General features: G+C 40.2%; 1 protein-coding gene across 2 annotated transcripts; it reads left to right on the top strand.

Annotated features, from left to right (window-relative positions):
* The first annotated feature begins 351 nt into the window (after nucleotides 1-351).
* LOC142890018 (NLR family CARD domain-containing protein 3-like) lies at nucleotides 352-16513 on the top strand. 2 transcript variants are annotated; one of them, XM_076028757.1, is made up of 12 exons: nucleotides 352-525; nucleotides 5209-5347; nucleotides 5495-5614; nucleotides 5833-5993; nucleotides 10083-11856; nucleotides 12519-12692; nucleotides 12884-13057; nucleotides 13702-13872; nucleotides 14235-14408; nucleotides 14840-15013; nucleotides 15093-15266; nucleotides 15677-16513. In XM_076028757.1, exons 1-12 carry the CDS (start codon nucleotides 501-503, stop codon nucleotides 15684-15686), a joined length of 3270 nt encoding a protein of 1089 aa, XP_075884872.1. In that variant the 5' UTR covers nucleotides 352-500; the 3' UTR covers nucleotides 15687-16513. The 2 variants fall into 2 exon arrangements, with proteins under 2 accessions (XP_075884872.1, XP_075884871.1); XM_076028756.1 differs by having other exon boundaries at nucleotides 5833-6053.
* Nucleotides 16514-16636: the final 123 nt, after the last annotated feature.

The following is a 16636-nucleotide window of genomic DNA, read 5'->3' as shown; positions in this document are numbered from 1 at the left end:
GGGTTCAGCTGTGTGTCTCTGAAGAGTGACCATTCAAAAAAGCAACCTTTACACTTCAGTAAAGAACCTGGAGCCCCTGAGACACAGTAAGAAAACTTGGACTGACTCAGTAAATGTAACTAAGGTTTTGACGCACTCCTCAAACTGTTGACTGTCTGGGGAAAAAATGGAATCTTGTGGAGGAGGAAGAACCTTTTATATTCCTCCTGATTGGAAACAGCAGTTTTTGGAGATTTATTAATGACTTTCAGCAGATAATTTATAAAACAATCATGTTTTAAACACAAGCATATTTGCGTTGCAGAGTTCAATACAAGGAAAAGAGAGCAGAGGCTCCAGGGTTCAGCGGTGTGTCTCTGAAGAGTGACCACTCCAAAGAAGAACTTCTATTCTTCAGTAAAGAACCTGGACCTCCTCAGTGTGGAGCAGGACTGGAAACTGCCAGTCACATCAAGACTGCTCACAGTAAGACTGTCCACATCCTTCACATCTCATTCCTGATGGAGCACTACCACATAACCAAGGGTAGGCTTCTGGATTAATTAGTTAATTCTTTAATGTAATTTTAGATTATTGATTGTAATGTATATCTTTAAGTTCTATAAATAACACAATATTTAAACATATACACAAAATACAAACACTTTAAATAAAATTAAGTTCGCCTGGGCGATCGATCTCCAGCGACGATGGCGACGACTCACACTGGCAGTCAAACAGTCAAACCGTCATGCTCCCACGACGAGACCACAAGGCAACCACATGTTATTTGGAAAAGCTGGTTTAGTTTTTCCAACGGCACATTCACTGTGCTTAGCGAATGTGATTATGAGTTTGCTCCTTCCTGAACTCAGAGTTGTGGGGGTCTACTGGAGCCTCTCCCAGCTGTCACAGTGCGAAGGCAGGGACAAGTGGCCAGTTGATCGGAGGGCCACGAAACACAGAATGTAAATTGAAGTTGTTAAAATCAATTTGTTAATTTGTTTCGATTTTATTTTATTTATTGTTGATTGTAACAAATAAGAATTGACAACCAAGTCCTTTGGATATTATGTCTCTGTACAATGTCTGTCGTTGGTTTGTAGCGTTGATAAGACTGATTTGTCAACCACAAAATTAGACAGCTTCAAAAATCAGTTTAAAAATATATTAAAAGAAAATTAGAACTCTTTAAGTTCAACAACAGTCAATAGAAAACCCACAATTAACAAAGCAGGAGTTTCTTTTAGACAGCAGCGCACCAGGAGTTTGAAAAATCTCCCATCATTTGAATTATAAACTAAAAAAAACAACAACCCGGAAGTAGAACTCATCTTAACACGTTTGGAAAAAACAATATTTATCAATCTGCCGTCAGCGTCAAATCAAACTTCAACATGGACTATTGTACACGGCGATTGGCGCGAGCGAGTGTCGTCTTCCTGGCGCAGGAACCAGGCGAAGGTGCTCCCTGACGTCACATGTCGGACAGCCGTTCCACCACTGGGCCAGTCGAGCTGTATTAATCGATGACACAGGGAGATGTTGGGCGACGTCTACCTACCTTTCAAGCCGTCACTGAGTGACGTGTTTCTCCAACGTTCGCTGGCGAGAACGTGTCCGTACGGAGGAACCGCGTGCAACGCGGCAGACGTCTGGGTCTCCATGGAGACAAAGACGCGATTGGCCCGTTTAACAGCTGGCTGTTGAGAGCTTTGAACAGCCAGCGGTCGAGGGAAAACTCTTTCCCGCCGTGGATCGTTGACTTCCGAACGTCTTCTTCGTCTCAAGTAGAGGTGAGCGGCGGAGATGATCAATGGTCGCCCCCCGATGGACACGATGTAGAATACATCGACACGCTCTATAACGTTATAGAGGAAACTCTGTTTTTCTTTAGTCAAATATGAAAAAAAGAAATCAATTGACATACACTAATGATTATAACGAAGATAGAAATAAATGCAATGGTATGCAAATGTACGGGGAGCAAATGCAAGTAGAGGAAATTAGCAAAAAAAGAGTAAACACTGATCATGCAAGATCACGATGCCGTTCAGCCAAGAGACTGACTCAGCTGACTCTCACGCTCTTTTGGCTTCCAAACGGCTCCTTACATTTTCTGTTGTTTCTTTTATTTTATGACCAAATTATGTGCTAAAATTAAGAATTAATTTTCATGATCTTTAAAATATTACATGTGTATTATTGATACACTCAACATGGAACACAGTACTGTAAAAATAAATATAATGTACCAAAACAAAGACCCACCCTAATACAACTATGTACGAGAGTATGTATGTATGTATGTATGTATGTATGTATGTATGTATGTATGTATGTATATATATATATATATATATATATATATATATGTGTGTGTGTGTGTGTGTCCACTCAATAGTTAAAATAATATTCAGAGTGAATCTTTTTACAGCCACACAATCAGCACATTTACGGCACGTAAAGAGAGCTAACTAAATTAACACATCTCTGATTACCATCCATACTGTATGACAGAACAAACTTTTTTCACTGAGGGCCATATACATAAAAAATATAAGAGGGGCTGGGCCACTTACTAGAAATTAGGTATATAGCCTTAACTTTAGTGTATTAAAGTTAGAAAAATCAATCAAAAGTGGTAAAATATGTTATATTGTTGAATATAATTAAAGACAAAACTGCCTTCATCACAGCTTTCCATAAATGGATCTTTATAGATTTATTCAGAAAAAGCTTTGGTAGCTCATTCTCAGAACAGCAGCCTCAGATTTCTTCTTAGACAGAAGATTTACAGTACAGAGAAAAAACAATAAAGGGGAAAATGGGACGGGTAAATTTCAAGCTTGTTATTTAAGTTATTAGGCTTAGCAACACAGCTATTAAAGTTCGTTTGAAACGGTTGTCAACATTAACAGACTGAACTGGACTTAATAACAGGAGTGCATATAATTTTAGTAAATTATTCTGGTGAGTATCAGCTGCCTGCGCTGAGTATGTAAAATCGGGCCATCCAGCTGCGTTGCTGATCCGACGCCACTCGTGCCAAAAATTCGGACAAATGTCACGTGATCAAGGAGCAACTCTGCATCAGATGAGATCAGATGATTTTGCGTGTGCAGTGTGTACGCTGTGCACAGCGGTGTGCACTCAGTGTGTTAACAAGAAATTGGTAGCTTTTGAGCATCTTGTAAACCTTTTCTACGGGCTCTGCTCAGCGTGGACGTGTGAAGCCCAGACTGATCCAGGCTAGGACGAGGCCCATCCACACTTTTGTGGATGTGAGAGTGGAAGTCGCACCGGCCCAAAGTTGTTGTGATGATGTTGGTGCTTTTTTTTTCTTTTTTTTTTAGCCGACTACTGGAATGTTTCAAAGGACCAGTGTGTCACATGTACATTAAACTGAGTCATAATGATAATATATTTTTACAATAGTAAAACTAATAAAAAAATATTTGTTAGTTGTTCTACATAAAGTTAGCAGACTCTACCAGATGACAGCCACTGACAGAATGAATGGCAATGACTTTGTAGCCACTGGTCTCAAGTGGATGGCAGGAGTTGAGCAGTTGAGTAGATGCTACACCAATCAGGCAGGTGCAGGGGTCATTGTGTGGAGGACTGAACTACCCAGACACAGCACCAATCAGAGTGGAGAAGAGACGAGGCAATACACAGTGTGTCAGGGTGCAGACAGCCAGCTTGGAAGAGAGAGAAAGGTGAAGAGGGGGCACACATATTTGGCTGTTTCGCAACGGCCATAACACAAGTATACAGAGCGCTGGGTCGAGTTCAAAACCCTAACATCAACAATGTTTTGTCAGGACATGAAGTCTGACTGCTATATTATCCCTGACCCAGTCTTTATTACATAGAAAATGAACCAATTCTTCATGCAAACGCACTTCGATGTTGTCCTCCTCTGATTGGCTGCCCAGTCTCCACACCCCAGCCTCATTGGATGTTGCTGCAGCCTTGGTTCCCAGTTTCCGGTTAATGTCAGAGACAAGAAGCAAGTCCTTATTTGGCAGAGAGACAAATTTTCCTCTTTACCCTGGTTTTGCCTGCAGCCACAACTTGCTGTGAGAAAGTCCGGAGGTTGTAAAGTTCCAATCCTTGTGACCACTCGCCATGACCACGATGGTCATTAAGTTCATGAGAGTTACGAAGTCAGTTCTTACTGTTGTCCACTCTTGGGTCACGTTAAGGCAGTGCTTCTCAAATAGTGGGGTGTATCCCCCCCACATCCACTACAATAGATGGCAGTGGCGCTCTTCTTGTCAACCCTTCCTTAGATCTCACATGACTCTTGTATGATAGCTTGTGTGAGAAATATATGAGAGCTTGTTTAGTTCCAAACCACAGGGGACACAAGTCCATAACCGCTTGCACAGCTGAATTGTAAGAAGCTGCAAGAAACAGGATGCACCCTTTCACTTTTGCAAAACCTGTTGTATTGAATGTCATCACAGATACACCGCAAGGAGGAGGTGAGAAAATAAGTCAGACGTGCAGGAAATGCGTCTACTGCTGATTGACCACAACAGCTTTCTGAGCGAAAGAAGGTGCTATGGAGCGTGAGAAAAGGCACAACAACAGGATGCACAAGAGACTGCCGAAGCTGTGACTGAAACATTTTTATTATGGGGAATGAGTGATAAGCATTGATGAAAATGGCAAATGAATTTTCATAACTTTAAGTTAAGGTTAGGTTAAGTAGCGGAAACCTGTAAAGTAGCTGTGTGTGTGTGTGTGTGTGTGTGTGTGTGTGTGTGTGTGTGTGTGTGTTTGTGCGTGTCTTCAGTCCGATGCGGGATGAACATGCACAGAAGACAGAATTGAAATTATCGTTACATTATTTTCGTACCAAAAAAATACAACATTTAAAAGGTGATGTTATTGTTATTGTTTTTTCTTTTTTTAAGTGGACCAAAACCAAACAACCATCACTGGAGAGAAACAACCAATTGTTCAGGTTGACTTAAATAGAAGGAATAGAGGAAACCATTGTCATCAAAGGAAACCATCAACGTTTGAATTGCAATCTGGTAAACATTTGGGACCAAAGTAAAGCTACTTCTGCAAAAAAAAAAAAAAAAAAACCCTAATAAAACACTAACACCCACACACCCTCACACACCAATCACATGTGAGTAAATGGGAAGAGAAGTACAAGAGAACTCAGAGTATTCTGAGCTCACTGTCTCGCTTCCTGTTTGAATTCAGAATCACTGAGTGTTCGAGTGGAGGAAGAAGAGGACGGAGCAGCAGAGTCTCCAGAGTTCAGCTGTGTGTCTCTGAAGAGTGACCACTCCAAAGGTCTTCCTCAAAACATCAGTAATGAACCTGGTGTCTCCGAGACACAGTAAGAAAACTTGGACTGACTCAGTAACTGTAACTGCTGTTTGTTTCACTGTTCAAACTGTTGGTTGTCTGGAAAAACTGGAACCTGATGTGAGAGGAGCACCATAAAGTTTTCAATATAAACTTAACACCCATGTTTGTGTTGCAGAATCCAGTTCCAGGGACAGTCAGCAGAGTCTCCAGGGTTCAGCTGTGTGTCTCTGAAGAGTGACCATTCAAAAAAGCAACCTTTACACTTCAGTAAAGAACCTGGAGCCCCTGAGACACAGTAAGAAAACTTGGACTGACTCAGTAAATGTAACTAAGGTTTTGACGCACTCCTCAAACTGTTGACTGTCTGGGGAAAAAATGGAATCTTGTGGAGGAGGAAGAACCTTTTATATTCCTCCTGATTGGAAACAGCAGTTTTTGGAGATTTATTAATGACTTTCAGCAGATAATTTATAAAACAATCATGTTTTAAACACAAGCATATTTGCGTTGCAGAGTTCAATACAAGGAAAAGAGAGCAGAGGCTCCAGGGTTCAGCGGTGTGTCTCTGAAGAGTGACCACTCCAAAGAAGAACTTCTATTCTTCAGTAAAGAACCTGGACCTCCTCAGTGTGGAGCAGGACTGGAAACTGCCAGTCACATCAAGACTGCTCACAGTAAGACTGTCCACATCCTTCACATCTCATTCCTGATGGAGCACTACCACATAACCAAGGGTAGGCTTCTGGATTAATTAGTTAATTCTTTAATGTAATTTTAGATTATTGATTGTAATGTATATCTTTAAGTTCTATAAATAACACAATATTTAAACATATACACAAAATACAAACACTTTAAATAAAATTAAGTTCGCCTGGGCGATCGATCTCCAGCGACGATGGCGACGACTCACACTGGCAGTCAAACAGTCAAACCGTCATGCTCCCACGACGAGACCACAAGGCAACCACATGTTATTTGGAAAAGCTGGTTTAGTTTTTCCAACGGCACATTCACTGTGCTTAGCGAATGTGATTATGAGTTTGCAGACAGTCTCTAAAATTACTCGAAGCTTTTTGTCGCTGCGGAGTCCCATACACGCCACCCGTGCCTCCGTTGTCTTTTCTCTTTTACCTGTTCCTTTGAGAGGGGTCTGGCTGCAGGACCTGCACTGTCAGGACCCGCCTGCACTGAGAGGTCCACCTGCACCATTTCAATGGTTGTGTTTGTGTCGATAAAAATCCACCTCATAAAACACGGGGTACACAAAGTTATGAAAGCTACCAGGAGTAGATCATAATCGTCGTAGTTAAAACTGAAAATTCAATCGAAATCGAAAGCTTGTTCTTACGGAAGCGCGTTGCATTCACTAAATAAAACTTAGACACCAGGATCTTGTCTTTTCTCTTAATTATGAGATCAGGATCTCGTAATTATGATAGATGCCTGATTGGTGTAGCATCTACTCAACTATAATTAGATCTTTTACGAGATTTTACTACTACTACTACTACTACTACTACTACTACTACTATCATCATCATCGTCGTCGTCATCATCATCATCATCATCATCATCAATAATAATGGAAACGTCTAAATCGGTAATCAATCGGCAACGATGGCGCTACAGTAGTTAATCTGCTATTGCTACCTTCTCGGTTAGAGACACTGGGAAATACACTGGGGATGGTATTAATATTAGTATGTCTACACTGCGCAGGCATCTCAAATAGTTAGGATTGTTCTTCTGACGTTCTCGAACAGTTGTCAAGTCAACAGATCGTTAAAAGCGATCGAGCCAGCAGGCGCTCGCTTTCGGCTTGCTTTAGGTTTATACTAGGTATTACGGTCATCACTGAACACAAGAGGGAATCTAGATAGAATTGCTTCCCGCTGTACTTGGTTTCAGATTTATATTTTTGAAACATTATTTGTTGTCAGTCCGTTCTTTTTTCTAATTAAAAAAAAAAGTTTAACTGCGATGGTGTCATCATTGCCGCTGATTACGAAGTTAGAAGTTTCCTTTTAATTTTATCTCGTCATTACGAGAAAAGATCTCTTAAATAGGAGATCAGGATCTCCTAATTAAGAGATATTTTCTCGTAATTTAGAGATTATCTCATAATTACGAGATCTTTTCAGAATGTTTGCCTAGAAAACAAATAAAATATAATAAAATATAAATTAAAAAAAAGAGAGAGCAAAAAACAAAGCCGGGGCCTTTTCTGGTATCTATTTACCTGATATATGTATATGTATATATGGTGTGTGTGTGTGTGTGTGTGTGTGTGTGTGTATATATATATATATGTATATATATATATATATATACATATATATATATATATATATATATATATATATATATACATACATATATATATATATATATATATATATATATATATATATATATATATATATGTATATATATATTAGAGATGCACGATCCAGTTTTTTCACTTCCGATACCGATACCGATATCTGAAGTTAGTATCGGCCGATACCGATCCGATACCGATACAGAAAAACAGCATTGAATCACCTAACAAATGATGTCTTGTTGTTTAGAAAAAAACAGTCTTTTTGTGCAAGGCAATGTCAGACTTTCCTCATTTTCTAAAAACAAATAAAATGATCAAGATTTACTGAAAAAGTTATTTAATACTGTAATAACAGTAATTCAAAATAAACAAATAGCTTCACTAGCTTTGTCAAAGTCAAACATGAAAATAAATAAATAAATATCTTCCTGTTCAGTCAGTGCAATTAGGAGTATAACACAAAATTTAAAATGAAAAAGAAGCTGAAACTGAGAAAAAAAAAAGAAAACTATAACTTAACTATCTTGGTCAAACAACATGAAAAAGGAACAAACCCTCATTAAAATGGTTCAGTCAGTGCAATTAGGAATTCAAAGTGCAATGTAAAATGAATAGTAAAGGAGCTGAAATTGAGAAACAAAACAATAGCTTCATTAGCTTGAATGGCAGGTATTCAAGGTAAACAGCAATCAGCTATAGTGTAGTGCAATTGTGCAAACAGAACTTTAACACCCATTACAAAACCAGCTGAATAACAGAATAGCTTCAATAGCTTGGTAAAAAAAAAAAAAAAGTCAGTGGTAACATTTTTTTTTTCCCCCACATGCAACGGCATCACTCACTGCGCGCTGTGAGAGAAGTCCCTGTTGACTACCAGCTGTATGTGCGACGCAGCCCACACTACGCACTGCCATGTTGTCCATCGCCTTTCTCATGTTGCTGGCATTGTCCCTCAGAATCACATGGACTTTGCTCAACGGAATTTGCCACTTGTCAAACATATCCTTCAGGCTCGCGGCAGTTGCGTCGCTCGTGTGTGACCCACGAAAGTTCGCTGCATTTAACATTGCACTGCGTGGAACGAAACTCTCATCCAGCCAGTGTGCTGAAAAGCGACAAGGGGGAAACGTCGGAGCTCCAGATATCGGTTGTAAAGCTACCGTCTAGTATGTGTATCGGAACATTAACGGTGCAGATATTGCACGTAGCCGTGGAATTTGATGGCTGAGGTAACGTAAAGTAGTTCCAGACGGCGGATCCTTTCGCTCGCTCCACTTTGAAAACCGCGTCAACCGCACTGCCGCTGCCTTGTCGCAGACGTCACTCGCATCGCACAGCATAGAAATAGACAGAACGGAACTGCTCTTATGGATCGGGCCATTGGATCGGCTCATTGTCACCGATACCCGATCTAGAATTTTATTCAATATCGGATCCGATACCGATCCCTGTATCGGATCGGTGCATCCCTAACATATATATATATATATATATATATATATATATATATATATATATATATATATATATATATATATATATATAAATACGTATATATATATATATATATATATATATATATATATATATATATATATATATATATATATATATATATATATATATATATATATATATACATATATATATATATATATATATATATATGTATATATATATATATATATATATATATGTATATATATGTATATATATATATATATGTATATATATATATATGTATATATATATATATATATATATACTGCGCAGTCAGTATAATATCTCTCTCTCTCTCTCTCTCTCTCTCTCTCTCTCTCTCTCTCTCTCTCTCTATATATATGTATGTTGTTGTTTTTTTTTTTGCTGCTGTGCTTCTTGACACTCACAGTACGCCAAGTACCCTCTTTTGTCACGTCTTCTGTTATAAAATATTTTAATTAATAAAAGCTTTTGGTTTGAAAGGCTTTAAATCAACTTCTGGTACAAAAGCGTTTAATTTGAGAGGCTTTAATTTAACTTCCGGTCCTGACAGTGCAGGTCTGCAGCCAGACTATCTTGGTTCCTTTCGCCGGTCATCACCTGACATCACATCCCAACCAATCACAAACCGAACACAGACCAATCATACCTTCCCTTGATCAGTCCTTCCTCTCCTCTCTCCCCATGAATCTCTTCAAAATAAAATGATTTAGCAATATAATATAATAAAAATAATTAACAGGGTTACACTGAGATCATGTCAAGACCTCCAGTGAGAAGATTCATTGAGGAACATTTATAGCAAACACTCAGACAATCACACAGGTGCAGCAACAGTTTCATCAAATCAGCTGAAAAATGAAGTTTGAATGCTTTCAGTTTCAAATCGTGGACAGAAAATAATTCTCACACTGTCACACTGATGTTTTCGTCTCCTACCTTTCCTGTGTTCCAGTGGTTGATAATCTGCAGGAGCTTCTACAGCAGCATAAGATCAGTCTGGAGAGGAGATGTGAGCATGTGAGTGAAGGAACCAATGAAGCAGGAATTCAACCTCCCCTCAACAGCATCTACACTGAGCTCTACATCACTGAGGGACAGAGTGAAGATGTCAACAGAGACCATGAGGTCAGGCAGCTGGAGACCAAGACCAAGAAGAGCCTCCATAACCGTCCAATCAGTTGCAGCAAGATCTTTGAAGCCTTTCCTGAGCAGCAGGGAGACATCAGAGTGGTGCTGACTAATGGCGTCGCTGGAGTTGGAAAAACCTTCTCAGTGCAGAAGTTCACTCTGGACTGGGCCCAAGGCCTGGAGAACCAAGACCTTCATCTGGTGGTTCCTCTCTCATTCAGGGAGCTCAACTTGGTCAAAGAGCAGCACTACAGTCTTCTGGAGCTGCTCCGTGTTTTCCATCCAACATTAGAGAAGCTCACATCAGAGCAGGTGGATGTCTGCAAACTTCTCTTCATCTTGGACGGCCTGGATGAAAACAGACTCTCTCTGGACTTTGGGGACAATCAGGTCGTGACTGATGTCACTCAGAAGGAATCAGTCAGAATTCTGCTCACAAACCTGATCAGAGGAACTCTGCTTCCCTCGGCTCTGGTGTGGATAACTTCCAGACCTGCAGCAGCCAATCAGATCCCTCCGACCTGTGTTGACAGGCTGACAGAAGTACGAGGCTTCACTGATGACCAGAAGGAGGAGTATTTCAGAAGGAGGTTCAGAGATAAAGAAGATGTGTTCAGGATCATCTCACACATCGAGGTCTCCAGGAGTCTCCACATCATGTGTCAGATCCCGGTCTTCTGCTGGATCACTGCCACAGTTCTGGAGGCCATGTTGAGCTTAAATCAGACAGGAGAGCTGCCCAAGACCCTGACTGACATGTACTCTCACTTCCTGCTGGTCCAGACCAAGAGGAAGAAGCAAAAATATGAAGAAGGCCATCAGATCACAGGTCCACAGGAGCTGACGGAGGATGACAAGGAGGTTCTTCTGAAGCTGGGCTGGCTGGCATTTGAACATCTGGAGAGTGGAAACATCATGTTCTACAGTGAAGACCTGGAGAAGTGTGGTCTCAGTGTCACTGACGCATTAGTGTACTCAGGAGTTTGTACAGAGATCTTCAGAAGAGAGAGTGTGATCTTCCAGAAAACCATCTACTGCTTCGTTCATCTGAGTGTTCAGGAGTTCCTGGCTGCAGTGTACATCTTCCACTGTCACACCAACAGGAAGAGAATAAAATATGTTCGTACTGGAGAATCCCTGGATTTATTCCTGAAGAGAATGATGAAGAAATCCATGGAGACCAAGAATGGCCAATTGGACTTGTTTATTCGCTTTCTCCATGGACTCTGTCTAGAATCCAACCAGAGTCTCTTAAGAGGCCTCATAGGTCACACTGACAACCATCCAGGAACCTTACAGAAGGTCATCAACAACCTGAAAGCGATGAATAGTAAAGATGTCTCCACTGACAGAAGCATCAACATCTTCCACTGTCTGCTGGAGGTGAAGGATCAGTCAGTGCATCAGGAGGCCCAAGAGTTTCTTAGTTCAGAGAAGAGGTCTAAGAAGAAACTCTCAGACATCCAGTGTTCGGCTCTGGCCTACATATTGCAGATGTCAGAGGAGGTTCTGGATGAGTTGGACCTTCAGAAGTACAAGACATCATGGGAGGGAAGTTTAAGACTGATTCCAGCTGTGAGGAACTGCAAGAAGGCTGTGTAAGTGGAGAAGTGCACATCAACAGTCATTGAACTAGATAAAGCTGCTCATTATAAAACACAGTGGTTAGCGCTGCCGCCTCACAGCAAGAAGGTCGTGGGTTCGATTCCAGGCCTGGGACCTTTCTGTGTGGAGTTTGCATGTTCTCTCTGTGTCTGCGTGGGTTCTCTCCGGGTTCTCTGGGTTTCTCCCACAATCCAAAAACATGCATGTGAGGTCAATTGAACACTCTAAATTGTCCGTAGGTGTGCATGTGAGTGCGAATGGTTGTTCATCTCTATGTGGCCCTGCAATGAATGGTGTCATTGCAGGGATAGCTGGGATAGGCTCCAGCAGACCCCTGTGACCCTGAGCTCGGGAATAAGCGGGTAGAAGTGTGTAGAAGATGAATGGATGAATGCATTTTTATTTGGAAAGAACAGGCAAATTGCACAGTACAGCAGTATTAAAGATAATAGAATAAAAGTGTTTTTCTTTAAGTCCTGGTATCATAACCCTAACCCTAACGCTGTACTGCTAAAACAGGAAAACTTTGTTATTCCCATGTTTTCTTTGCTCTGCCCCCACTGAGACCTCCTTGATTTTGTCTTATCAGTTCCACACAATCAGTAGAGTATCACATGCTGACAATGACTTTACACTCTGGTCTCCTTCATTGCAGACTTTCTAAATGTCAACTCTCAAAACATCACTGTGAAGTGGTGGCCTCAGCTCTGGAGTCCAGCCCCTCCACCCTCACACTGCTGGACATGAGTGGGACGAAACTGGAGGATCCATCAGTCAAGCTGCTCTGTGCTGGACTGGAGAGTCCAAACTGCAGACTGGAAGTTCTCAGGTCAGTCTCTGGTTTCTACTGGTGGACAGAATGTCAGCATATGAAAATCCAAAACAGCCTCACAACATTGTGTGTAATTGTAATGGTCTGGAACAAGATAACTGGTGTGTAAAGCTCATTAAGTGTCTATTAAGAACTAATTGATGAATCTGAATCAATATTTCATACAAAACTTTTCATTCTTTATTCAGACTGATAGGATGCAGTTGGCCAAAGGCCAGTTGGAATTTGCTGGCCACGGCTCTGACGTCCAACCCCTCCCACCTCAGAGAGCTGGACCTGAGCAAGAACAAGATGCAGGATTCAGCGTTGGAGCTGCTGAGTGGTTTTCTGCAGAGTCCAGGCTGTAAACTGAAGACTCTGAAGTCAGTTCATGTTTTTATCACATCTTCTCTGTTGAATTAACATCAAAAATACATTTTTGTTCATATAACAAAACATCAGCAAATGCATCCAGAAATGAAAGTTCATTGTGTCCATTTTCCATCGGCAATCTTTTTCAATCAATAATCAGTGTAATCAATAATCAGTATTTTGAAAAACAGGAACTCCGTCCTTTTGTGTTGTCAAAGGGGGGCACTATTACTTCAGTTTCTTTCCCACTCTTATGACGCCTTCATGATGTATGACTGCTATGTAGTCTACATCATCACCAGACCAAATTATTTTTTTAAATTGACGATTGATGGTCAATGGCGTGTTTTACATAAACCCTGAGGTGCAACATAGACACATCATAAGTGATGTTGCTGTTCCTGAGGTCACTCTCAGACTGAAGCAGCTGTAATAGTCCAGAATGAGGTTCCTGATCTGGAACATGGTGCTGGACAAGTGAGGTTCCCACCAACTTTTGCCATCGTATTGCCAGGATGGATCTGGAATAATTTCAGCATAGATTTGGTTTGGATTGTTCCTGCATTGTTGTCATAATAAAGTTTGCTTTTATATTAGTACACACACACTGTTAACTCTCAATCTTCTTAATTTGCATCATTTATTCTTTCTTCAGATTAAGGGGCCTTTTGTCAGAGATCAGATGCGATTATGTGGCTCGAGCTCTGAAGTCCAACCCGTCCCACCTCAGACTGCTGGACATCAGTCACAACAAACTGCTGGATTCAGGAGTGGAGCCTCTCACTGGTTTTCTGCAGAGTCCATTCTGTAAACTGAAGATTTTGAGGTCAGTTCACTCTGTTCAGTCAAATTTATGAGCTAATTTGGTTCATTCTTCCAAAATGTTTCTTTGCGGCCCAAATATCTTTTTCTGTGTAAGCTTTCATTTACTTTGTCAAACAAATAGTTTTTCAAGTAGTATTTTTATCTGTTAAGTAATGTTCATGTTACTGAATTGAAATTAAACAGAAGAAAGAAATGTATTTCTTTAGATTGTTGAATTATTTGATAAAGTGTTTTCCATTTTATGTTCTGAAATTACAAATTGTTATAGAACTAAATATTAAAACTTGAGCAAATAGATCAATACCAATAATCACTCTACATCATTTATTCTTTATTAATATTATTTATTTATTTCTTTTTCAGATTGAGTTGGTGCAGTTTGACAGAGATCAGCTGTAATTGGCTGGCCTCAGCTCTGAAGTCCAACCCCTCCCACCTCAGAGAGCTGGAGCTAGGTGCAGAAAAGCTGCCGAATTCAGCAGTGGAGCTGCTGAGTGGTTTTCTGAAGAGTCCAGACTGTAACATGGAGTATCTTGGGTCAGTTCAGTTTGTTCATTGTTTTGTGAATTTACAAAGGAAGTATTCGCTCCATGTTTTTTTCCCCTGCCGTACTATGATAAAGTGTGTAGTGTTTTGATGTATCGAGCATGCACACACACACAGCATAGAGCAGGAGATACCAAGTGCAGTGAACAAACCCTCAAGACCACAGGAAAAAAATATTCAACGGGGATGAAAAAAAGGCAGAGACGGAGATGAGTGCAGAGCTGAAGAAGTCATTCAGGGTCTTGAAGGCGTCTGCTGCTTGTGAATTTCAAGAGCAAGCCAGGAAATGGTGGATGTAATCATCACTTTATTTTTGTAAATAGCGATTCAACCCCTGACTCACAATCACATAAAAATAGACACATAGAACATAAATCTCTCAAACTGTCCATTTTACTCTCTGCTATGTATTCTTTATTCAGACTGAGGAACTGCAGTTTGTCAGAGATCAGCTGTGGTTTGCTAGCTTCAGCTCTGAAGTCCAACCCCTCACACTTCAGACAGCTGGACCTGAGCGAGAACCGACTGCAGGACTCAACAGTGAAGCTGCTGCGTGATTTTCTGCAGAATCCAGAGTGTAAACTGGAGACTCTGAGGTGAGTTCACTGTATTCACTCTATAACATCTTTGTATAACTTTATCTAATCCTGTTGATTTGGTTTATTCTGTAATCAGGTTGAATAGTTGCAGTTTACCAAAGACCAGCTGTGATTGGCTGGTCTCAGCTCTGAATTCCAACCCCTCCCACCTCAAACTGCTGGACCTGGGTCGGAACCAGCTGCAGGATTCAGACGTGGAGCTGCTGCGAGATTTTCTGCAAAGTCCAGACTTTAAACTGGAGACTCTGAGGTCAGTACTGGTTTGGAACCAGTGGATGGTGGATTCAGCACCAAACACAGTTCATAACACAGCAAAGGTCCAGTGTTCCCAGTCACACTTTGACAGGAGGATTGTGATGGTCAGCCAATCACATGGTGACTACCAGCTGACAGCCTGGTCCTCATTCATCCAACATCTGCTGCCAAACTGCTTCTTCTCAGTTCTGGACTAAATCATTGATCAGTTCATCTTCATCACACCTTCTTATCAGTCCATTACTCCATGGTCACATGACTTTCATATGTTCACAGTTAAGTGACTGAGAGTCTGGTTCTTCTCAGCAGTGAATCCATTATTTCCATGAACAGTGAATGTCTCTTTGATGATGTGTTCAAGGACTGAGCTGTGAGTCGTGAACCTGCTGTCTGTTCTCTCTACAGGTGGAAGTGATGTGATGATGTTGAGGGAGGATCAGAAGAAGATTGAGGAGAGCTCCATCTAGCTGTGGCTGACAAAACTACAACAAGTCGAGATGAGTGATGCAATGAGTGTCCGCCCCTCACAATAATAATTATGATTTGATCAATAATAATATAATTCATCACTATAATAATAATAATAATAATAAGTTATTATTGTCTATTTTATTTATTTTTAATATCATTTGTTGTAGAGAAGCTTTTAATGTTGACATATCATTGCTTTGAGATCACCATTGGGTATCAAAAGTCATTACTTTACTAAAATATCTATTTCTAAAAAAGTAGTAATATATATGTACATGTATATACTGTGTGCATATTTATGTACTGTGTGTATATACATATATGTATGTATATGTAAATATAGATGTATTGTTGGAGCCATTTGTTTACTTTTCCTTGTGTATATTTTGAGTTTGATGAATATTATTTGTTTTGATTGCTATCAAGTTTTCTTTCCCCAGAAGGTGGTGTATTTTCCTTTTTTTCTTTTGTGTTGGCTATCTAAGGAGGGCACCTGCAGATTAGTGACAGGTTGTCATCCATTAGCCAATCTACTCTGAATGTTACATGTGTCAAAAATAAACTGGAAATAGGAAGTGCAGTTTGAAGAGTAAAGAGATTAACACAGTATTCACTTATTTTTCTACTATGTGTTCTACATTATATTAAATACGCTTACACATCATCTTCAAACCTCTTCATACAACCTAACAGTCGTGGTATTGTCAAGTACCCTGCATATCCAAAATCATTGTTTCCTTCACAATAAAAGTCCATCTAATGTGCGCTTAACCTGGCGTTTACTGTGTGACTGTCAAAAGAGTCACTCTGAATATTATTTTACTTATTGAGTGGGCCATGCATCTCACACCAAGGACTTCAGTGATGTCATACTTAATCCTACTAAATTAACAC

Source organism: Nelusetta ayraudi, unplaced genomic scaffold (assembly GCF_046127955.1).
Source record: "Nelusetta ayraudi isolate G7.1 ecotype Tasmania unplaced genomic scaffold, CSIRO-AGI_Nayr_v1 ptg000026l, whole genome shotgun sequence".
Classification (NCBI taxonomy): Eukaryota; Metazoa; Chordata; class Actinopteri; order Tetraodontiformes; family Monacanthidae; genus Nelusetta; species Nelusetta ayraudi.
This window is presented reverse-complemented; position numbering and strand designations above follow the sequence as displayed.